The sequence below is a fragment of the Chiloscyllium plagiosum genome, unplaced genomic scaffold (assembly GCF_037043375.1).
Source record: "Chiloscyllium plagiosum isolate Xiang-an unplaced genomic scaffold, Cpla_swu_hap1 HiC_scaffold_42, whole genome shotgun sequence".
Lineage (NCBI taxonomy): Eukaryota > Metazoa > Chordata > Chondrichthyes > Orectolobiformes > Hemiscylliidae > Chiloscyllium > Chiloscyllium plagiosum.
The window spans coordinates 24,545,765-24,571,014 of NW_028270180.1; the positions used below are offsets into that span (position 1 = coordinate 24,545,765).

The 25,250-nt window shown below is 42.3% G+C and overlaps 1 protein-coding gene across 1 annotated transcript in view; it reads left to right on the plus strand.

Annotated features, from left to right (window-relative positions):
- Positions 1 to 25,250, plus strand: part of trip4 (thyroid hormone receptor interactor 4) — a 144,924-nt gene that overhangs the window by 22,784 nt on the left and 96,890 nt on the right. The window contains exons 4-8 of the mRNA XM_043680516.2: positions 785 to 997; positions 2,533 to 2,617; positions 7,976 to 8,090; positions 12,022 to 12,237; positions 23,888 to 24,014. Of these exons, the coding sequence (XP_043536451.2) occupies positions 785 to 997; positions 2,533 to 2,617; positions 7,976 to 8,090; positions 12,022 to 12,237; positions 23,888 to 24,014 (756 nt within the window). The remainder of the gene's footprint in view (positions 1 to 784; positions 998 to 2,532; positions 2,618 to 7,975; positions 8,091 to 12,021; positions 12,238 to 23,887; positions 24,015 to 25,250) is intronic.

Here is a 25,250-nt window from a genome sequence, read left to right on the forward strand (position 1 = left end):
ATTCGGTTGCCTTTTCAATGTTGTAATTGTACCAGCCTCCACCACTTCCTTTGGCAGCTCATTTCATTTGTGCATCACTCTCTGTGTGAGAAAGCTGCACCTTAGGTCCCTTTTAAATCTTTCCCCTCTCACCTTAAACCTATGCCCTCTAGTTTTGGTCTCCCCCCACCCCAGGGAAAAGTTGTCTATTTATCCTATCTGTGCCCCTCATGATTTTATAAATGTCTGTAAGGTTCCCTCCTCAGCCTCCAATGCTCCAGAGAAAACAGCTCTCCCTATTGCTCAAATCCTCCAACCCTGGCAACATCCTTGTTAATCTTTTCTGAACCATTTCAAGTTTCACAGCATTCTTCCTAAAGCAAAGAGACCCAAATTGCTCACAATATTCCAAAAGTGGGCTAAACAATGTCCTGTACAGCCACAACATGACCTCCCAACTCCTATTCTCCATGCACTGACGAATAAAGGAAAGCATACCTTCTTCACTATCCTATCTACCTGTGACTCCACTTTCAAGGAATTATGAACCTGCACTCCAAGGTCTCTTTGTTTGGCAACACTTCCCAGGACTTTACCGTTAAGTGTGTAAGTTCTGCTTTGATTTGCTTTTCCAAAATGCAGCACCTTCCATTTTTCCATGGTGTCATGGACAACATTTAATCATGGTAGTCGTACCACCAGAAAGTGAATACATAATTGTTTTTATCTCATTGCTGTTTGGACAGCCAACTTTCACACACATTGGCTGCTATGTTTGACATGTTTGGTTTCTATTTTTAACCAGGCCCAGGAGGCTAATTCTACATCCAAGAAAAAGACTAAGTACCTGTCTCTGTACACAAAGGAGGGTGAGGATCGACTTGCCGTCACTCTCCCTGGTCGTCATCCCTGTGAATGCTTAGGACAAACTCACCAACTCATCAACAACTGCTTGAGTTGTGGCCGCATTATCTGCATGCAGGAGGGATCAGGTCCCTGCTTGTTCTGTGGAACTTTGGTAAGTATGCAATTCTGTTCAAAATGATGGACAAAAATGACTATGTGAGGCCCTACAAGTTACTTTACAATGTAATCCAGTGTCAGCTTGAATCAGATCTTTCAGCAGAACAGGAGAAAAGAGGAGGTATATACTTTGGGGAGTGTTACTAAGCAGGAGTATAATTAGCCAGAAAATGTATTATTCCCCAACATGTTTAATATTTTTACCATAAGTTGAGAGGATGAATCTGTGTGAGTCTGTGAGCCTGACGCTGAGCTTGTTAGTTCAGCTTCAGCAACTTTGGATTTCAACTGCACTTACTAATTTAACTTTTCAATGTCAGCAGCTCCAACCAATGTATCCTGTGAAATGTGATTTCTTCCTCTGACTACCGCTTGTGCCATTTGTCACTTTGTAGAACTGCCACAGTGCTTAGGTTTGAGCAGTCTGTTTGGAGCCAGACTCCTGTCATGGATATATTCAATGTCTATAAAACAAATGACAGCGCTCACACCTGTAAACGGTTCTGGACTCTGCAGAATGTGCCCTTGTTTTTGATATTTTCCACTACGGCCTTCTGCACATATTTGTTATTGCCACCTGGAGAGAGAGGCTGAGGGAATACTTTCCAGGTTCTTGGCTTATGTCAAGACCTCCCTAAGTGACAGCTACAAGGAAGCAAAGTAGTGCCATTTCTGTGTGTTGAAACTCAAAAGCTCTCTACAAGGAGCATATTTTTATTTGTTTTGTTTAATTTTCAAATTCTTCCTCTATAAGTGACTGATTTCATTGGAAGGAGGAGAGTATAGTAGGGAGAGTTCCTCCCAGTTATTTCTTGAGGGCAGGTTTTGAATGAAATATACGGGACTTATGTGACTTAATAAAGTGAAAGGAGAAAGTGAGGTCTGCAGATGCTGGAGATCAGAGCTGGAAATGTGTTGCTGGAAAAGCGCAGCAGGTCAGGCAGCATCCAGGGAACAGGAGAATCGACGTTTCGGGCATAAGCCCATCTTCAGGAATGATAAAGTGAAAGTAAATCCTGCCCTAACATCCTTTTACACAGTGAAAAAAGGGATACACCTGGAAGAACAGAAATTTACAGCGTTTCACAACACAGAAACAGGCTGTTCGGCTGCACTATTGTAGTGCAAATGGTCCACACAAACCTCCTTCCATCCATTTTACTCAAACCCTGACCTTTCACTTGGGTGTGCCTAGTGTCCCCTCAGAAGGTATCTGTTCCTCACCTCAACTACCCATCGTAATGCCAAATTTCATATTCTTACCACTCTCTTGATAAGGACATTTTATCTGAGTTTCCTTCTTTGATATTTAGTGATTATTTTATGTGTATGATCTCTCATTTTGGACTTCCTCATAAATGAAAACCTCTTCACCAAATCGAACCTATTAAATGTTTTAATTATCTTAGACTGCTACTGGGTAAACTTTCATCCTTCTCTACACTCGAGAAAAGTGCTTGTTAAGCTATTCTTGATAAATGTAGCCTCACAGTTCCACTATCATTGATTAATTGAATGTACCTCTTGAAGGTCTGTACCAAAGAAGAGCAAGAGATCCTTGTCCGTGATTCAAACAAGAGTCAGAAATTACGCAAGAAACTGATGGGGACTACAGGTTAGTTATTTATTGCTCTGTGACTTTCATGAATAGGAAATATTTATTCGTGTTCTCCATTAGAGCAATTTAAATTGAGCATGTAATTGACCTCAGCAGATTCAGAAGTCTTGGGTTCAGTTTCTGATTTGTTGTAATTTAGCTGATTTTAGTCATGGTGTGGGCAGCATATTGAAAATTTAGCGAATGTCTCACAAGGAGAATTATAAAGAATGTACAGCTCAGCAACATTTGGTCAAATTAGTCTAGACTGGTTTTCATGCTGCATACAGGCATCCTGCAACCCTATTTTGTGTGACTCCATCAGCCAGACTTCCCATTTCTTTCTCTCTTATGTTTATCCATCTACCCCTTAAATCATCTGTACCAATTTGCTTCAGCTTGTCTAAATTCATATCCTAACTGGATAAAGAGATTTCTCTGAGATTCCCAATAGGATTGATCAGTGCCTACCATTATCATTATGCTCTTTAGATTTGAACCTGCCATGATAAAGAATAACTCCTCTACATCTATCCTAGTGAACCCTTTTACAATCTAAAAGTCTATCAGGTCACCCATGGCATTTATTTCTGGGTGTTTTCTGTTGGAATGTTGGAGCATGTGGACCTCGAGTGAGTGTGGGATTAGTTTGGGTCCAGTGTATGTGATGACTCTAATTCTGGGAAGCACCATCAATGATGTGAAGCAGGATGGAGTTACGTGTTCTGATTTGGCAGGGTTCGTATCGAGGTGAAGCTGATGGAGGTCAAATGTTACTCTGCCTTTGTTCAGTTTCCCAGCATAACTATCCCTCCCTGATCAATTCATTCACTAGTAGAAAATCCAGTGGAATTGATCTGTGCCTTGAGTTAGGAATCTCTCTCCCATTGTGGTAGGATGATTCTGAATAGGAATATCCATAAAACACTGTCTTACTTATTCACGTATTTCTGGTGAGCTAGAAATAGTGCCACAGGACCTTTTACATCCACCTGAGAGAGGCAAGACCTTGACTTAATCTTCCATCTGAAAGGTGAAAGGCTAAACAAGGCAGTACTCCCTCAGCCTGGACTGTGTGCTCAGGTTTCCAACATGAAGATTAAACTCATGGCCATCTGACTGATAGTAATGCCACCCACAGCTCACACTGTGTTGTCTCGAATAAAGTTAAAAATCACACAACACCAGGTTATAGTCCAACAGGTTTATTTGGAAGCACCAGCTTTCAGAGCACTGCTCCTTCATCAGGTGGTTGTGGACACTGAAAGCTAGTGCTTCCAAATAAACCTGTTGGACTATAACCTGGTGTTGGGTGACTTTTAACTTTGTACACCTCAAACACCCGCACTTCCAAATCTTGTCTGGAACAGTAACTCTATAGTATGATATCGTTCTCCTTGATTATTCCTTATCACAGATGCTTCTAGTTTTCTGAATATTCCTATTCTCTGCTTATGTGCTAATTAGAATCAACAATTGTTTTCAGTTGTCGTCGTATATTCCCACTCCCTGGCTCTCACCCCATAATTCAGTAAGTCCTGTCCCTTCCAAGTATTTATCCAGTTAGTTTTTGAAAGTTACTGTTGAATCTGCTTCCACCATGCTGTTAATCAGTACATTTCATATCATTCTGGTATTGGAAACATTTAATAAGGAGAAGTGATCAAAACACTTTAAGCTTTTGACCATTTCACAAGTCTCCATTTAATTTTTGAGTGTATTTCTGGTGAATGTAGTTGAACAGGAAGTTGTTGACATTTTTATTATGTACCTGCGTTGCAATGGAATCTGAACCAAAACTGGTATGGTCATTGTTGCTGTGTCTCCCTTGCTATTCCACTGCCTCCTCTGTTCCTTTTACTTGCCACTTTGCACAAGGAGTGGGGCAGTCGGTGAGATGCTGGGTGAGGCACCATGGGCTCTTTCTGGCACACCTGAGTCAACAGTTATCTCACAGGCTCACAGATTAAACTTTTAACTATGAAGCCATTTCCCAAATCCTGCTGAATCGCTGACTGTGACATTACTGGTGTGGATGTCACAGAGACTGCAGCTTTGTGCACAATGAGGGTAATACCTGCTACTGCAATGGCAAAAACAAATCTTCTGTTTTCTCTGCACTAAGGGCGCAGTCAGAGTCTGTCTAAGAAGTAACTCCTGTTCAGTTCAGTTATAGATCCACCAGCTCCTAAGATAGATGCCACTTGTTATAGTAAGGGGGAGGAAGAAGATGAGGGCGTAGTTGAAAGGCAAACAGCTTGAGATACGTTTCCTGAAATGGTGGTTGTGGCCTAAGAACAAATTGCTTGACTGCCTTCCCAGCTGGAAAGCTGATCACAATATTTAGTAAATGTTGTGAGTTAATACTTCTTTAAAATCCTTTACACCTCCAATCTTATTTACCCGACACCAATTTGCATGTGGTTTAGGTAGTAATCTGGATATTATTACCTTTGTGGTTCTTCTTTCTATCTTGGCCTTAGGCTTCTTGGAATCCCTGAGCAGAACCTCTTTCAAAGCCCTACCTGTGTTGTTGGTACCTAAGTGAACTGCAGCGATTGGATCCTTACCATCCCATTCTTAAGTTTCTTTCTAGTTCAGAGGAGATGTCCTGAACCTTGACACCATGTGGGCAACACAGCCTTTAGGACACTCCGTCTCTGCTGAGAACAGTATCTATTCCCCTAACTACGTTATCCCCTATTACTGGAGTATTTCCTTTTTCTTTCTCCACTCCATTGACACCATGGACGTTGCAATCCATGTGCTGTAGGTAGACCCACAATGTCCTTCGAGAGGGAATGTAGGATTTTGACCGAAGGGTAGTGAAGGAGCTATGATATGTTTCCAAGTCAGGATGGTGAGGGGAACTTGCAGCTGGTGGTGTTCCTGTGTATCTGCTGCTCTTGTTCTTCCATATGGAAGTGATCATGGATTTAGAAAGTGCTACCTGAGGATCCTGGGTGAATTTCTGTAGTGCATCTTGTGGATATTAGCAGCTGTGTGCACTATGGGTCAGTCGTGGAGGGTGTGGATGCTTGTGGGTGTGGTGCCACTCAGGCGGACTGCTTTGTAAGTATTTTAATAGTGTATTTCCAACAGCACTCTTCACTACAGTACTTCTCTGGATTTATTGACCAATCAAAAGAGGCATGGAAGAAATAACCAGCAATCATTCACTTGTTTTCTTGTCAAGTTGCACTTTCGCTCTGACAGGTAGAAACAGGTTAAGGACTCTTTGTCACTGGTTTTTAGTTCCTGCTGCCCTGCTCTGCAGATGTGCTCGTGTAAAGCAGCAGCCTCTGAGCAGGGAATTGACTGCGCAGAAACGAAATGAGAGCAAGGGGTTGCTCTCAGTAAGATCTGTGTCATTGTACAGTGTTGAGAGAGGTTTAGCCCAGAATATTCGGTGGCTGTTGGAGTCAATGTGGATTTGCAAACGTGTTTATGACAGATTGAAAGATTTGGAATTGATCTCTTTATGAGGAGTGTATTAAGATATCATTTGACGTGGAAAAATGGGATATGAAGACAGGTCCACATGCTGGCTTAAAAACTAGCTCAGGAGACCATCTCTTACAAGGGCAGAGGAGGTTGTGGTGTAGTTGGGGGAAGAAAACTGAATACGAAGAGTGGCTCTGGAGTGGAAATGAGGAATGATAAAGTTCTTGTTGCTGGGTCAGATATTTCAAAGGGACTGATTGACCAGAATCAGTCACATAGATCAGGAGTGTTGCTGAGGGTTTGGATAAGGGCAGTTCTGGTGGGACCCATGACTTTAATGTTCAGAGCTGAGGCTAGTTAGAAGAAGTGTGTAGTTTTGATGACGGTCATATCTGTGCAACTGCAGTTGATTGGAAATTATTGTCAAATGAGAAATTGTGATCATATCCTTCTGCCTGAGTAAGTTCACAGCTTTGAAGGACATTGACTGGAAAAAAAATCTTTCTAGCCAATCTGTTCAGAGATGTTATTACAATCTCTGGTGTTGTGCATCTTGAATCCAGGACTGTTTGGTGCCATACATGCCTGGGAAGTTTTGAGGTATATCTTCTATGTAATGTAACTTGTGTTACGATACGGGATAAACCCTTCTGCTAATTTAAACCAGACACACAGAAGAGCTCACCTCGCCTCGTAATCTGTCAAAGTATGAGTGACAAAGAACCACCCAAATTCCACTATTTAAAGAAAAAATTAACAATTTTATTTTTTAAGTCCAAAAGAGAACATTAAACAACAACTGTACAACTCCTTTCTCTTAAACCTATTTTTTACCTCCCACTCTACAGTACTGGTCCGATAAATTCCCTCTTAAATTTACAGCAAATCAATTTTTAAAGCCAGTTGTCGTCTTCGGATGTGGAACTTTCTCTGTAGATTCCTCTAGGTTATCTTCGATCTTCTGCTGCACAACTTTCTTATGGATAGGTATCTTTGAGAGCTATTCTGTTGGCAGTCTGTTGGTGCTTGGCTGCTCTTTGCTATTCTCCCCAGATGTTCAAAATACCCGATTTTACATGCCCCAAAACATCGGACCGGCTCATTGGTTTGATGTCATCCAAAACAGTAAAATTCAAACTCGATTGGATTTTGGTATCTGGGGCATAATTTAAACTGATTGGCTGAATTTGGCAACACAGCTCCAGCTATTTGTTTCACAACCAAATGTTACATTTTTAAATTTTTCAGCACACTCTCTGTGCCAGCCAGAAGTTTCAGCTCCCTTAAAGGTACAGTACAACTTCATACTGCTTGCACTGACTTTGAATTTGCTTTGACTAGAAAAAAAACATAAAAAAATAAAATCCTGTCATCAGTTTACTTGGTTGATCTCCATGGAATTCATAGCATGAGGGAGCACTGTCCGGCAGGATATGCCATCCTTTGGGTAAAGTTTTAAACAGAGAGGCCTTCTGCCTTTTCCAATGGACAGAAAAGATTATATGGCACAATGTCAAAGGAGACCATGAATGCAATGTGACCTGGCCACCATTTTTCCCTCAGTCAGCAAGACAATTTGAATTTTATCGCATAGTAATTTGTGAAAATTTAATGTGCTTGAATTGTTGAAAGGCAGTTGTAGCACAACTTGGAATGATGAAATTAGCTGTGTGAAGCACGATATTTTGTCTTAAGTATATAACAAGATTGTAAAACATGTTTTCAGTAGTTAAAGCACTTGACTTTGCTATATATAGCAGATGGGATGTAGTTTTAAAGTCTTCTGGGTCAGAATGTTTAATTATATTGGGCACACCATTCCATGCAAACTTCGCAATAACACTTGACTCTATTTTATAACCTACATCAAATATTTTACTGTTCCAATGTAATAAGAGTAACTTGAAGCATGTTAATCTTTTTCACGTGCAGGGAATCCTGACATCTTTGAGCGGGATCTGCTGCCTCATCAGGAAATGGTTTTGAAAGCTGGACTGGAAAAAGCTATTAAACACAAAGACAAACTATTGGAATATGACAAGACCAGGTAAGAGAGAGAGAGGCTGAGGTAATGAATGGCTAAATAGCGAAATAATTTTGGAAATACTGTTGTAAATTTATTGAGCTAGAACAATCTCCTATTCTACAAGTAAACAAAGAACAATGTAGATCTGAAACAAATGGAAATTATTGGAGAAACTCAGCAGTTCTGGCAGTATCTGTGAAAAGAAAGTAGAGTTAATATTTTGAGCCTAGTGAAGCTTCTTCAGAAATATTTGCGGGATTAAAAGAGCTAAAATAGGAAGACTCTGTGCTGACACTAGGCTTGGATTTGCTTGCTGAGAGGACTAAACATACTCTAATTTTCTGTTTAATTTAATTTAGAGGGTTTAATAAGTTAGATAGAGCAAAACTCTTTCCCTTATAGTTGAAATATAGAACTAAGGCTACGAGAAATGAAGGCTAACAAGAATATGAAACCAAGTTGAAATTGGGATGCAGGCCCTCGTCATTTAACTAAATAGCCTTCTCCTGTTCCTGTGTTCATTACACCAGTTTGATAATTAGAGTAACTGTGGGCTGCAAGGGACAGATAGGTAGTAAACCAGGTAATTAGAATCCTGTTAAGTGGCTGTACATTATACATTTTCTATTAGTACATGGATAACCTCTGTGATTGTCTCCTGAACTTCTAACACCATTTCTGACATGAGCAATGCAGGTTGACTCATTTGTAAGCAAGTACTTTGCAAATAGATTGTCCTTGTAGGAACAGGCTGTGTTTCTCAACCTATCATTTTCTTGTCCCTGCCTTCTCCATGTCCACTTTATTCCATGGGGTTTCAAGACACTTACACCAGTTGTCAGGCTGGAAGTGCTTTTATGCTACCACATGTTAATACATTTCATACCTGTTGGTGAGATAGAAACCAAGCCATGCGCATTTTGTTTGGGGAGAGAGTTAATTGATTTGCACAGAATTACCTCCATTGACTGACACCCTGTGGCACAGCTCCTCCTCCTCATGTCTTGGAGTCACAGAGATGTACAGCATGGAAACAAATCCTTTGGTCCAACTCGTCCATTCTGACGAGATGTCCTAAATTAATCTAATCCCATTTGCCAGCGTTTGGCCCATTCTATTCTTCGTATTCATATACCCATCCAGATGCCTTTTAAATGTTGTAATTGTCCAGCATCCAGCACTTTCTCTGGCAGCTCATTCCATACACTCATCACCCTTTGCATGGAAAAAAGTTGTCTCTGAGGTCACTTTTAAATCTTTCCCATCTCACCTTAAACCTCAGCCCTTTAGTCTTGTACTCCCACAAAAAGTGGGGAAAAGACCTTGACTATTTACCCTATCCATGCCCTTCATGATTTTATAAACCTGTATAAAGTCACCTGTCAGCTTCCAGTGCTGTGGGAAAACAGTCCCAGCCTATTCAGCCTCTCGCTATGGCTCAAATCTTCCAACCCAGGCAACATCCTTGTAAATTCTTTTCTGAAAACAGTTTCAAGTTTCACAACATTCTTCCCATAGCAGGGAGATCAGAACTGCATGCAGTATTCAGAAAGTAATCTAATCAATGTCCTGTACAGCTGCAACATGACCTCCCAACTCCTGCACTGACCAATAAAGGAAAGCAGACCAAACGCCTTCTTCACTATCCTGTCTACCTACACTCCACTTTCAAGGAACTATGAACCTGCACTCCAAGGTCTCTTTTTGTTCAGCGACACTCCCCAAGACCTTACTATTAAGTGTAGAAGTCCTGCCCTGATTTGCCTTTCTAAAATGCAGTATCTCACATTTGTCTAAATTAAACCCCATCTGCCACTCCTTGGCCCATCTGATCAAGATCCTATTGTACTCTGAGGTAACCTTCTTTGCTGGCCACTACACCTCCAATTTTGGTGTTAACTGTAAACCTACTATCCATTAGTCCTACATTCACATGCAGATCATTCATATACATAACAAAAAACAGTGGACCCAGCCCTGATCCTTGTGGCACACCGCTGGTCACAGGCCTCCAGTCCGAAAAGCAACCCTCCACATCACCCTCTGTCTTCTATCTTTGAACCAGTTATGTATCCAAATGGCTGGTTCTCCCCGTATTCCATGTGATCTAACTTTGCTGACCAGTCTACCATGTGGAATCTTGTCAAACGCCTTACTGACATCCATACAGACCACGTCCACTGCTCTACCTTCTTCAATCTTCTCTTACACATCTTCAGAAAAACTCAATCAAGTTAGTAGACATGATTTTCCATACACAAAGCCATGTTGACCAGCCCTAATCAGTCCTTGCCTTTCCAAATACACACAAATCCTGTCCCTCAGGGTCCCCTCCAACAAATTGCCCACCACTTATGTCAGGCTTAGCACTCCATAGTTCCCTAGCTTTTCCTTACTGCCTTTCTTAAATAGTAGCGCCACATTAGCCAACCTCCAATCTTCTGGCACCTCATTTGTGGCTATTGATAAAACAAATCTCAGCAAGAGGCCCAGCAATCACTTCCCTAGCTTCCCACAGAGTTCTCGGGTACACCTGATCAAATCCTGAGGATTTATCCACCTTTATGCACTTGAAGACATCCAACATTACCACTTCTGTAATGTGAATACTTTTCAAGATATTGTTATTTATTTCCCCAAGTTCTCTAGCTTCTATATCCTTCTGCACAGTAAACACTGATGCAAAATACTCATTTAGTATCTCCCAATCTCCTGTGGTTCCATACATAGGTGGCCTTGCTGATCTTTAATGAGCCCTATACTCACCCTAGCTACTCCTTTCGTGCTGAAAGGCAATTCCTATCTCTTAATCTGAACAAAGATATCAATAAACCTTAATGAGATCGACCAGGCATTAACACAGCATATTGTATGACTGCTGTCAATTAGAAAAATAAATTAAAGTTGATCGTAATGGTTGCCAGTTTTAGTGAGACCTGGCAGTTGTGTTCAACCTTTTGTTCTCCGGGACCAGAGAAGCGAGAAGAATCTAGTTGCCAAATCCATTTGGGGATGCAGTATTGATTATCCTGTCTGCCGGCTTCCCATGAAAAGAATCTCGGAAATATTTTTCAGAGATGGGGGGCACAATTTTGTTCATTGAAGAATGAATGATATAAACGCCAAGGACCGAATGATGTAAAATGAAGGGTATAAACAAATAATTTCATGAAAGAACACTGGAAAACAGCATTGTAAGGGGGCAATTGCAAAACATATTACTTCGTCATTATGACCGTGGGCAAATAACCAGAGCTTCACAAGGTAGCCAACAGCAACCACTCAGTACAATGCAGCTGGGGAGGGGCATAATGATTAGAGGGCAAGTGACAAGTGCTGACATCATTGTTGCATGCACACCTTCTGTAATCATTTTAATGTGGAGTATGTAAATATTCTGTACACCATTGGAAGAAGGGTAATGTGCTCCAGTCTATCTTCAAAGGCCTCTCTCAGGCTGCATGGTAAGGAGCTCTGAGTAAAGATCAATTTCTGCTGCTGAGCGTGGGACAAAGACTCCAGCACGTTCCATGAAAAGCAAAACGTGACTGAAAGCTTCTCGACAGAGATTTTTGGGGCGCCTTGAGTAGAGCAGGTACAGAAATTGAGGAAGGCCATTACAAGAGCTTGGTGCTTACCTAACTGAAGGCACAGCCACCATGACTGGAGCAATGGAGTGCCAATGTCCCAGAAGGTCATAGGGTTGAAGGAGGTGACAGAAAAATAAGCATAGGTTTGAGAACAATGCTGAGAGTTTTAAATGACTTGTCACTGCACCAGGAGCAAATGTCTGTCAATGATCAGGGGAGTGATGGGCAAATGGAATTTGATGCAGTGGTGTTGCACTTAGTATACAAATAATTAGCTATTTAAGTATTTGATAGTTTGAAGGTTAGTCTCATTGTCAAGTGTGTGTGCTGCTCAATTAACTGGATCCATTTGTGTTTTGCAGTGCTCGCCGGACGCAGGTAATTGACGATGAGTCTGATTACTTTGCCGCAGATACCAACCAGTGGCTCTCCAAACAGGAAAGGGAGGCATTACGCAAGAGAGAAGAAGAATTAAGGGAGCTCCGACACGCATCCCGTCGAACAAAACAGATCACAATAGACTTCGCTGGAAGGAGGATCTTTGAAGATCAGGGTTCTTTGGATCAATATTATAGCAGGTTTGGCTGTAACATAGCAAACACAGAAAGCTTTGGCTTTATTGAATCAGCAGCTGAGCTCTACAGACCAGCTTTAGTCCTGCTTGTGCCAAAATAACTGATCAGAGGTAGGGCCCTGGGGAGTGTTGTTGAATAAGACAGACCTAGGGATTCAGGTACACAGTTCCTTGAAAGTGACATTATACATAGCCAGGGTGCTGGAGAAGACATTTGGCATGCTCGCCTTAATTGGTGAGAGACATTGAGTATAGCAGTTGGGAAGTCGTGTTGTGGTTGTACAGGACATTTAAGTTTGATTTATTGTTGTCACATATACTGAGATGCAGTGTAGCGTTAGTTAGGGTGTTGTACTGGCAGATCATACTATACAAAGTGCATCAGGGTAGCAGAGCGGAGTGTAGAATACCATGTTACAACCACAGAGAAGGTGCAGGGGGAGATCAATATTAACATTTGAGAGGTCCATTCAAAAGTCCGACAACAGCGGGGAAGAAGTTGTTCTTGAATCTATTTGTACATGTATTCAAACTTTTATCTCTTCTGCCCGATGGAAGAGTCGAAGAGTGGTGCTGGAAAAGCACAGTCAGGCAGCATCCGAGGAAAGGAGAATCTATGTTTCAGCCTGAAATGTCAATTCTCCTGCTCCTTAGATGCTGCCTCACCGTCTGTGCTTTTCTAGCACCACACTCTTTGACTCTGATCTCCAGCATCTATAGTCCTCACCTTTCTCCTGCCCGATGGAAGAGAATGTAACCAGGGTGGGAGGGGTCTTTGTGATGTTGGTTGCTTCCCTGAGGCAGCAGGAAGTATAGATGGAGTCAATGGATGGAAGGCTGGTTTGTGCGATGGACTGGGCTGTGTTCACGACTCTGTTTGGTATCTTGCGGTTTGGGAAGAGCAGTTGCCATGCTATGTGGTGACGTATCTGGTTAGGATGCTTTCTGTGGTGCATCTGTAAAGATTGGTGAGAGTTTTTGCAAACCTGCCAAACGTCCTTTGCCTCCTGAGAAAGTAGAGTGGTTATGCTTTCTTGACTGTTGCGTCAATGTGGGTGAACCAGGAAATTGGCGCTCAGCACCTTGATGCAGACAGGGGTGTGCCTTCCACTCCACTTCCTTAAGTTTTTTTGTCGCCAGTGGCTCAGTCACCAATGTAAATAGTAATGGTGAGTGAGGATACCCTTGACAGCAGTCTCTGCCGACACTAAAACTATCTGACCGTATACCATTAGTAAGCATCGCTGCTTTTGGATCACTGCCACTCATTTGGTGAAAATCTCTACAAGACCAAACTGTTCCATGACATAAAAGAGATGAAGGGCTTTTGCCCGAAACGTCGATTTTACTGCTTCTTGGGTGCTGCCTGAACTGCTGTGCTTTTCCAGCACCACTCTAATCTAAATTCTGGTTTCCAGCATCTGCAGTCATTGTTTTTACCATAAAAGAGGTACGGCCATTCCACCCAATCAAATGCTTTCTCTGCATCCAGGGAGACTACCAAACCCAGCATTGCTCTTTGCTGACATATTTGGACCATATTTAATACTCTTATAATATTATTGGTAGACCTATGGCCCTTAATAAAACCTGTCTGGTCCTCCTTTACAATAAAAGGCAATACCCTCTCCAGCCTTAACACTAACATTTTCGACAGGATTTTAAAATCCACCTTCAGTAACGATATAGGCCTGCACGAAGTGCAATCTTCTGGGGCTTTTCATTTCTTAAGGATAAGAGAAATATTTGCTTCTCTCAAAGAAGATGGGAGGCAGCCCTGACTGAATGAATGAGTAATTGTACATATCCTAAGAGTGGCCTGGCCAGCTTGTCTATAAAGACTTTATAAAATTCATTTTGAAATCCATCTGGTCTGGGCGTTTTACCACTCTGGAGCAGCCTTACTGCCTCCTGTAATTTCCTGAATTGTCAGGGGGACACTCAAAAAGGATGCCTACTCTGAGGTTACACCCTAAAAGTCCAAGTTCTTAAGAAAGAAAGACTCCATTTTCATCACAGCTCTCTGACTGATACAGCTTTAAATAAAACTTTCCAAATGTTGCATTAAACTTTTTGGCATTGCAAGTAAGAGTACCAGCACTCTCTCTGGATGTAGTAGATTGGGGGGGACATTTTTCTTTCTGGCCAAGTATGCTAGATATCTACCCGGTTTGTCACCAAAGTCAAATAACCTCTGTTTCGCAAGAGATTCCCCTCGCTGCAGTCTGGGTGAATGCAGCATTCAAAGTAGCCCTAAGGGATGTAATCCGCTGTAATTTCGTTATGGACGGCCTATCAAGGTATGTAAACTCAGCCGCCTTCAAGCGAGCCTCGAGCAAACGTTGCTGTTCTCCCCTCTGTTGTTTCCGGGTCGCATAGTAAGAAATAATCAAACCCCATACGTAGGCCTTGGCAGTCTCCCACAGCGCTGAATTGATATCCCAAAAAATTTTAAACTCTCTCGCAAAAACTACTCGATAAACTTGCTATCTTTCAGGAGGAAAGGGTCCATGCACCAGTGCCGGGAACCCGTCCCACCACCTCCGGCCTTGACCTCCATATACACTGCTGCATGATCAGAAATATTCCCTATTCTGCAGGACAATACTGAGTTCCAAAAGGCCAATGGGACAAAAAAAAAATGTCAATTCTGCTATAGCACTTATGTAGATTAGAAAAAAACGTAAAACCTCTACCTTTGGGGTGACAACATCTCCATTCATCCACCAATCCCAACTCCTTGTTCAAGTCCACTAACTGCCTGGATTGCGGAGACATACCCGCAAGACTCCTAGGCATCCTCTCCACCTCTGGGTCAATAATGCGGTTAAAATCTCCCCCTATAATTGTGTGATGTGTCCCATCAGTCTAGAAGGCACATCTGTTACGAATTTAAAGGGATGTGCCGGGGGGCAATATATATTCAGAATCCCATTTTCCTCTCCATGTCTTTAAGCTTGAAATATTATGAAATGCCCAGACTCATCCTTAATTTGGACTGGTATTTGAAACGGGAGGTTCTTCCAAATGAGAATACCCATTCCTCGGCTTTTCGAGTTAAAAGATGAGAAAAGCAGCTGTCTGAATCCTTCCTGTTGCAACTTCAAATGCTCCTTATCAATTACTTGCGTTTCTTGTAACAAGGCTACATCGACCTTCTCTTTTCTAAGGCTTGACAGTATCTTTTTTCTCTTAATTGGTGAGTGACTCCCCATAACATTCCAGGTGCACTATTTAAACGAATGGCTAGCCATGATTGTTCAAAACAATCCTAGACTCCCCCCCCCCCCCCCCCCAAAAGGAGGAAGAACCCCACTCATAGCGCCGAGTGAGAACCATAAACTGTATGTATTAGTTTAAATATGCAACTTTCAAAACTTCTAACAACAACTTCTACAACATAACAGCATAAAACATAACTGGAAAGACACTTTCCCTCTTGCCCACAGGGGGCGCTCATACCACCCATTAATCCCACCATGACTCCTTCTCACTGAACTTTGCGAAAGTGAGGACTGCAGATGATGGAGATCAGAGTCAAGACGACTGGTGCTAGAAAAGCACAGCAAACCAAGCAGCATCCAAGGACACTGGAAAATCAATGTTTCGGGCAAAAGCCTTTCATCAGGAATGAGGCAGGGAGCCTCTGGGGTGGTAGCTAAGGGTGTATAGATGGATGGAGGTGGGGATGAAGGTGATAGGGTGGAGAGGAGCGTGGAGCGGTTAGGTGGGAAGGTAGGTCATGAGGATGGTGCTGAGCTGGCAGGTTGGAACTGGGGTAAGGTGGGAGGAGGGGAAATGAGGAGTGAGTTTGTTTCAGGACATGGTTGAAGAGCTTCAGGGCAGACAAGGTGACCTGGGGGTTGCAGTGAGAGAGAGACTCACTGAGATAGTGGGTGGCACGGTGGCACAGTGGTTAGCACTGCTGCCTCACAGCGCCAGAGACCCAGGTTCAATACCCACCTTAGGTGACTCTCTGTGTGGAGTTTGCACATTCTCCCCGTGTCTGCGTGGGTTTCCTCCGGGTGCTCCGGTTTCCTCCCACAATCCAAAAATGTGCAGGTTAGGTGAATTGGCCATGCTAAATTGCCCGTAGTGTGAGGTGAAAGGGTAAATGTAGGGGAATGGGTCTGGGTGGGTTGCACTTCGGCGGGTCGGTGTAGACTTGTTGGGCCGAAGGAGCTGTTTCCACACTAAGTAATTTAATCTAATCTTTGTAGAGAGAGGGGAACTTCTTCAAGGTAGGCATCCTTGCAAGAGGATTCACAGTCAGGTTAAAATCAACTATGCAAAAGGGACCATGCCCCCACAAAATAAGGAAAATAATACCAATATCTTATGACAAGAAAGTTAAAAGTAGCCACCCAACTCATCTCCTCTATACTGTAATCCTAGGCACTCCTGGTAGAACAACAAAAAAAAATCCTCTCCCTACCCCTCCCCCCATCCAAACAAAGGATGACGGGAAGGGGAAGAGAGAGGAGAGGAAACAAAAAAGAGATAGTTATGACCTCGACATATCTTAAAAGGAAGACCAAGATCACCCCCTGACAACCAGGTAAACCAGGCAAATTACAGAAACAACAGAATAGAATAACTGTCCATATAATTCAGGCCAATCAGTCTATTTTAGAGCATCCAAGAAGTCCTCTGCCTTTTCCGGTGAATCAATGTTGAACATGAACCGTGCATGGCTGAAATGCAGTATCACCAGATATCTAACAGAATACTGGGTACTCGGGTCCCTCAGCTGCTTTTTTAACCTCATCAAAGGCCTTCCTCTTGTGAATCACGACTGGGGAAAAGTCATGAAAAAGCATGATTCATGATCCTTTATATACCATAGCCTGGGGTTCCTTCCCCAGCGCTCTAGAAGCTTCCAGCATCATTTGTTTATCTCTATAATGCTGGAGTTGCACTAGGACCGGGCGGGGGCGCTGATCCAATCCGGGTCTGCACACTGCCCAGTGAACCCGCTCGACACATACCCAGCCTACCTCAACCTCCAGCCTTAGAAACTGTGCGAGCCATTGCTCCAGAAAGCTTACAGGCTGGCCTTCTTCCTCCCATTTGGGAAGCCCCAGCAATCGGATGTTCTTCCAATAACCTCGATTTTTCGAGGTCGTTGACCTGCTCCTCCAAGGCCCACACTCGACGTTCCAGGGCCTGAACCCGGCCCTCTGAAGATTCAGCTGCGGTCTCGGAAGCATGACCAGGATCGATTCCAGCCTGGCCCAGGTCTCTTCCATTGAGCAGTCAATCTTCTGTCGGAGTTTTGCAAACTCCGAGATCAGGCTCCACTCTGCAGGTGAGTCCTCTGGGGCAGCCATGGAGGCCGACGTCGTGGCCATTGGTGCGTCCGTTGCTGCAGGGGAGGGGTCCTGCCTGATGCAAGCCCCGTGCTCCTTTCCCCTTAGTCATCTTTTAAACTGCATCAGATTGTTAGTAGTTCTAAGGGTTAGCAAGTAGTTATTTTCAACAAATTGGACAGTGAAGGGAGAATGAGTGCCTCACTTTGTCTGAGCTCTGGTGCAGGGCTCAGCAAAGCAGACCTACTGCGTCGCCGCCACCTTGAATTTCCCCCCAAGCTTCCTTCAGTTTAAAAACCAGCTTCTTGGTTTTATTGACATTGATGGAGAGATTTTTGTCTTTACACCATGCTGCTAAGCACTCAGTCTCTTTCTTGTCGTCTGTCTCATTGTTTTCAGATCTGACCTACAATGGTGGGGGTGTCAGCAAACTTGTAAATGGGGTTAGGGCAAAATTTGGCCACGCAGTCATGAGTGTGTACGGAGCACAGTGAAGGACTGACTGACTATGCAGCCTTATTGGGCACCAGTGTTGAGGATGTTGGTGAAGGAGGTGTTGTCGCCTAGACTTAGTGTTTACGATCTATGGGTCACCAAGTCAAGGATCCAGTTACAGAGGGAAGAGCCAAGACCTAGCTCTGAGTTTAGAGATGAGTTTGTTTGGAATTGTGTTGAAGGAAGAGCTGTAGTCAATAAATAGGAGCCTGACATTGGTATCCTTGTTGTCCAGATGTTCCAGGGAGATGGTGTCTGCCATGGACCTGTTGTGTCAGTAGGTGAGTTGCAAAGGATCAAGGTAATTTGGAAGCCTGGAGTTATTGTGAGCCATGACTAACCTCTCGAAGCACTTCATAATTATGGAGGTCAGAGCTACCGGGAGATCGTCATTGAGGCACGCTACATAGTTTTTCATTGTCACGAGGATGATGGTGGTCTTCTTGAAGCAGGTGGGGACTTCAGATTGTTGGTGAGGCTGCTTTTGGAGTACTGTGTACAGTTTGGCTATAGGAATGATGTGATTAAACTGGAGAGGACACAGAAAAGACTTACAAGGATGTTCTCAGAACTGGAGAGTTTGAGTTCATTCCACACATGAATCACTCTCTCTGTGTAAAACAAAAATCCCCATGTGTCTTTTTAATTCTTTCTCCTCTCACCTTAAAAAAAAAAAATGCCCCCTACTCTTGAAATCCCCCACACATGGAAAAGACACTTCCCATTCACTTTATCTGTACCTCTTGTGATTCTATAAGGTGACTGCTCAACCTCCTACGCTCCAGTGGAAAAGAGTCCAGCCAATCCAGCCTCTTCTTATAACTCAAACCCTCCATTCCTGGCAACATCTTGGTTAATCTCTTCTGAACCATCTCCAGCTTAATAATATCCTTCCTATAACAACACGACCAGAACTGAACATAGTACTACAGAACAGGCCTCACCAATGTCCTGTACTACCTTAACATCCCAACTTCTTTACCCAAAGGACTGAGCAATGCAGGCAAGTGTGCTAAACGCCTTCTTGCCCACCCTGCCTACATGTGAGGCAAACATCAAAGAATTATGTACCTGAATCCCTAGGTCTCTCTGTTCTATAACAGTGCCTAATGCCCTAGATTTAATTGTATAAGTCCTGTCTTTGTTTTACCAAAATGCAATACCTTGCATTTATCCGAATTAAACTCTATTTGCCACTGTTCAACCCATTGATCTAATTGGTCAAGATCTCTTTGTGATCTTAGGTAACTTTCTTCACAGTGCACTATATCACTAATCTTGGTGTGATGGATGTAGGTTTGCTCGCTGAGCCCAAAGGTTTGTTTTCAGATGTTTTGTCACCATACTAGGTAACATCATCCGTGAGCTTCCGAATTAAGCAATGGTGGTGCAGCCCGCTTTCTATTTATATGTTTGAGTTTCCTAGGGTTGGTGACGTCATTTTATGCCAGTAAGCGTTTTATTGATGGTCTTCACGTATTACTAGATAGTCTCACTAGTATCCTTACATACAGATAAGGAAGGACACCACTTTGACTGGGACGACACATCTATCCTAAGACAAGCCAAATACAGACACGCACGAGAATTCCTAAAACCATGGCATTCTAACCAGAACTCTTATCAACAAACACACTGACTTGAATCCATTTACCACCCCCTGAGAAAAAGAACAGGAAATTACATTACAATATGAAATGATGTCACCAACCCTAGGAAACTCATTTCTATAAATAGAAATCGGGCTACACCATCAATGCTTCATTCGGAGGCTCACGGAAGGTGTTACCTTAGTGTGGTGATAAAACGCCTGAAAATGAACCTTCCAGCTCAGTGGCGAAACCTACATCCAGAACCTCAACTTGATGTCATCTGCAAATTTACTAACCATGCTTTTTATATTTTCATCTGAATCATTTATGTAAATGACAAACAAAAGTGGACCCAGCACTGATCCTTGTGGAACACCGCTGTTCACAGGCCTCCAGTCCGAAAAACAATCCTCCACCATCACTCTCGTCTCCTGCTATTAAGACAATTTTGTAACCAGTTGGTAAGCCCACCCTGAATCACATATGATCTAACATTGCTAATTAGTCTATCGTGGAACTTTGTCAAAGGCTTTACTAATGTCCAAGTAAACAATGTCTACGACTCTGCCCTCATCATTCTTCTTGATTACTTCCTCAAAAAACTCAATCAAGTTTGTGAGACACCATTTACCTTGCACAAAACTGTGCTCACTATCCCTAATCATTTCTTGCCTCTCCAAATTCAGATTACAGACCTCTTCAAATCCTTTTTGTATTTACCCTGTCTGGTCTTATTGGACTTCTGAAGGTTTTCATGAGGTCCCCACTTCATTCTTCGAAATTCCAATGAATATAGTTTGAATTGATCCAGTCTTCTTCATGCATCAGTCCTACCCGTTCCAGGAATTGGTAACCCGAGAACCTCTGAACACATGCAGACATTCTTTCTATGGGAAGAGGATGAATGGATAAAGAGGTGAAGGTAGGAAGGGATAAAAAGTTTTAAAAGAGAAAAGCTAAAATCATGTCATCATGACTTCAAGATGTCCTGCAGTACCTGAAGGGTGTGCAGGATGTTTTGAAGAACAAAACTAATGAACGAAATGCAACAGCCAATTTGCATATAGCAAGCTTCTCCAAACAACAATATGATAATTGAGGATTTATTTGTAACGTTGATAAAGGATTAGTTTTGTACACTCGAGTGATCTCCTGTGCTGCTGTTCACAAACAATGCCTTCAGCTCTTTTATGTTTACCACAGAGGGCAGATGGACTCTCGGTTTAATGTCTTGATTTCATTAAAATCTGTTCTTTGGATACATGTGTTGATGACCGGTATTTATTTGTTGCCCTTCCCTAATTGTCCTTGAGAAGGTTGAAGATCAAGAATATTCTAAATGGGTCTGACCTGAAGGTCACCCTTCTTAATCACAGCAGTTTGTGTAAACCTACAGTCCTGTTAGGGAGTTCCAGCATTTTGATCCAGAAACTGCAAAGGACTGGTGAAATAGTCTTGAATTAGGCTGGTGTGTAGTTTACAGGGAATCTTGCTGATGATGTTCTGATGCATCTGCTAGCTTTGTCCTTTAACGTTTGAGGGATAGTTGAATTGGACATTGCTGTTGAAGGAGCTTTGGTGAGTTGCAGCAGTGCATCTTGTAGATACTTTGCTGCTACTTTGTGCAAGTTATGAAAGGAGTGAATGGAGATGGGAGAAGGGTACCTTTGTCCTAGTTGTATGTTTGTCCTAGTTAATGTTGAGTCTCTTGTGTCTTGTTGGAGCTACACTCAAAAAGGTAATTTGAAAGCCTTCCTCTCACTCCTGACTTGTGCCTTCTGGGTGGGGTTTGAGGACTCAGGAATTGAGTCACTTGCCACGTAATTCCCAACTTCTGACCTGCTTTAGTAACTACAGTTGTTATTTGGTCCAGTTCAGTTTCAGGTCAAAGGTAACCTCTTGGATGTTCAAAAGCCATCACCTCTGGCAGTCCAACCTTGAATTTCTCACAGCCTTCTGTTGACTGATGAGACAGAATACTTGCAAGTCTGAGATTCTGCATTAGTGTACTCCCAGATAGAAATAAAGTAAATCACGGTTACAACAATGATATGCACTCTACTTTAAGTTTACACTGGAGCACCATTTTGTAATACTCTTTCTGCTCCCCAAGCCAATGAGGATGGGCACATTTATCGTCCATCCAAGATCATTCTTACACAGCCCAAGACCAATCGGGGACAATTTGTTGATAATTTCTCTTCATTGTCCTTGATTTCTGTAGGTGCCAATAACATAGGTAGAAAGTGGAAAGAGGCTTTACTGAGGAAATGCGAGCAGCGAGGGGCTAAGTTAGAAAGCAGAACCAAAACTGGGCAAGGTTCAGTTGGTGGTTCGGAAGGCAAATGCAGTGTTAACAGACATCTTGCGAGATCTAGAATACAAAAGCAGATATGTACTGCTGAGGCTGTAAAAGGCTGTATAACCCTAACCGTATTGCAGACTCGACCCATTTAGAATATTCTGAGCAGTTTTGGGCCCACTGTCTGGGAAGGGTGTGCTAGCCTTGGTGGGGGTTCCAGAGGAGGTTTACAAGAGCGATCACGGAATGAAGGGCTGATCATTACGGAGGAGCAGTTGAGAACTTTCGGTCTGTAGAAGGATGAGGGTGGACCTTGTTGAAACTGACAATACTGAGAGGCCTGAATAGAGTGGATTTAGAGAAGGTGCTTTCACTGTAGGAGAGACTGTAACCCTTGGGCACAGTCTTCATGAAGAATTGACTCTTTAGAACAGAGATGAAGAATCTTTTCAGCCAGAAGATGGTGAATCTGTGGATCTCATTACCACAAAAGGCTGTGCAGGCCAAGTCATTGAATTTATTTAAGATGGAGATAAATAGGTTCTTGATTAGAAATGGGATGAAGGGTTACAGGGAGAATGCAGGAGAATAGGGTTGAGAAACATCAGCCATGATCAATTGTTGGAGCAGAGTGAATGGGCTGAATGGACTAATTATTTTCCTATATTTTATGGTTTTCCCACTATGATAAATTAGGATAGCGAGTGTTCTAAATCTCACCCGTTATCTATTTATAAAGTGCAGTCCTGTTGAAAATTCAACATTGCAGCAGTAGAGTGAACAAGATTGCTTTGTGAGTGGAGAGGTTATATGCAGAATAGTGCTATAGCATAATGGCCATTTGATTGATTAATTCCCAGGTCTATCTTGAAATGTCTTTAGTGGGCACTTTAGTTGCTAGCTGGACTGCAACATAAAATCTATAAAAGGGAGATCTAAGATAGATGTCCCTTTCATGGTTGGAGATTACTTACTTTTTCAAATTAAAAAGGATGGGGATTGCTGTGAACTGACACTGATGTAGTGTTCAACCTCGACTGTAATCTTCAGGTCATCAGTGCAGCAGTTGTTAAAGGACAATGTGGTTTTGAGCTGACTCTCAGATTCTGTAATAGCATTCACAGCATATATTGATTTGAAACGACAGATGGTTTGGGATACTTAATTTTACATTTTGATGGTTTGAGATGCAATCACCTGTAATTCTCTTTTACAGCAAGCATCACTCCCTCAGGGTGATCCTTGAATGACCACACAAATTTGCACTTGAAGTGCATATTGACAAGCTCCTTTGTATGAGACTCTTGGGATGTCTGGGCAGGAGAATTTTCTCTGTTTGTGTTTCAGAACTGATTTTGAAATATTGGAATATCAGTGAAACAATTGTGACTGTCTGACTCCTAGTTTATGATTTTATTTTCATATATTACACAAGGAAACCATTTTGTTTATTATGTTTATGGTATCTCTTTGAAAGGGCAATCTACTTGGTCCTATTTCTTTGCTCATAGTTTCTAGCATCAAGTTGTCAATTCTATGCTCCATTGGCTCAGCTTCCTAGGAGCTGTTGGCAAATTTAGTATTTACCTGCCTGAACAGTGGTACAAAAACAACAATATATCCACTTTATCTGGGTCTTGATCCAAAACCTGTGGCGCTGCCTCGTTTACCTTAAATTACCAAGATTTAATTGCTAATAAATTTCAGCATCTAATGCAAACCAGTGAACATATTGAAATGCTTGAGCACGAAGTGAGAACATTTACTTTCCTGAATTTCCTTACTGTCATGGGTTTGTAGCACTTCCTGCTTCACTTGTGTTTTAGGTCGAGGTACGACTAAAGGGTTTGCTCAGACTGCTGGATATCCTCCGTCCCATATGCCTTCCATGATTGGAGTTCTTTTCTTTGGGTGGCTGTATCATTTATTGTATTTTTTTTTTATCTTTTCAAACAGACTGGATGATCTAGTGCAAGAAATGAAGTCTGAATCTCAGGATAACAATTCCAGTGAACAGATCAAAAGAAGCAAACAACACTTGGGTGAATTGGTCAATCCCAATATCGCTGAATGTGTCCCCGTTGTAAGTGTTAACTACAAAGTCTAATTGAATGACTGTTATTGATCAATGTATTTGGTAGTCAAAACCAACATCTCTGGTAAATTTTATTGTATGCTAAGAACTGGCATTGCCATTGGATGAAGGTTTCCCACAAAACAAGTGCTTTAGCCAGTGATAGAACTGAAGGAATTTTTTATGCTATTTTGGTGTATGGTAATTCCACATTTAATTGTAGACAGGATTTATCTGGAGCAAAAAGAAAAGATGGTGTGTCTTAAAGCCTTTGAGCAAGCTCCTATTCTGGATATAATTGAATAGTTGAAGAGGAATGAATACTACGGTACAGGAGGTGGCCATTCAGCCTGTAGTGCCTGTCCTGGTTTTTCCTGCTCCCCTGCTGTCTCCTCATAGCCGTACAAATCAGTTCCCTCATAATGAACATGGCTTTCATCAAACAAAAGTTCTGATCAGGGTGATATGAATAAAGAATAAAGTTAGAGAATAGTACAGCACGAAAATAGGCGAGTTCTTCAAGATATCACAAGATAGTTATTGTGCAGTACAGACCAATTGGCCTATTATGTCAGCACTGGTTCCCTGAGCACATTAATTTAGTGCCAAACCCCTGACTTTTCACATAACCCAGCACATTGTTTCTACTGAAATTAATTATCCAATGCTTTCTTGAGTACCTCAATTGAACCTGCATCTGCCACATTTTCAGGCAATGCATTCAGATCTAATTTGCTATTTGAAAAGGTTTCTTCTGAACACTCATCTGCTTCTAGTTAGTCCCATTCTCTCTTCCCCACCTGCTGTTCAACACCCTCCTCCCCTACCTCTCCCACTCTTTTCCCATATCATTGTCATTCCTTTCTCATTCAGGTCTATGTCTTTGGATAGCTACTTTTAAATCTGCATCCACGACCCTGTCAGGTAGTATCTTCTACATCCTGGCCACTGTTGTGTGAAGAGTTATTTTCCTCTTATCATCTCGTGTCTTTTGTTCATCACTTGAAATCTTCATTTGGGAGACGATGACGTAATGGCAATGTCATTGGATACTCCAGAGGCCAATGCTGATGCTTTGGGGGCATTGGGTCAAATCCCACTTTATTAGCTAAAGGATTAGTAATTTGGGAATAAAAGCTACTGTCGACAAAAGTAAGGATGAAACTATTGGATTGTTGCAAAACCTGTAATGCACCTTTTTAGAATTGGAAATCTGCTACCTTTACCGAGTCCACAGTATGTGAT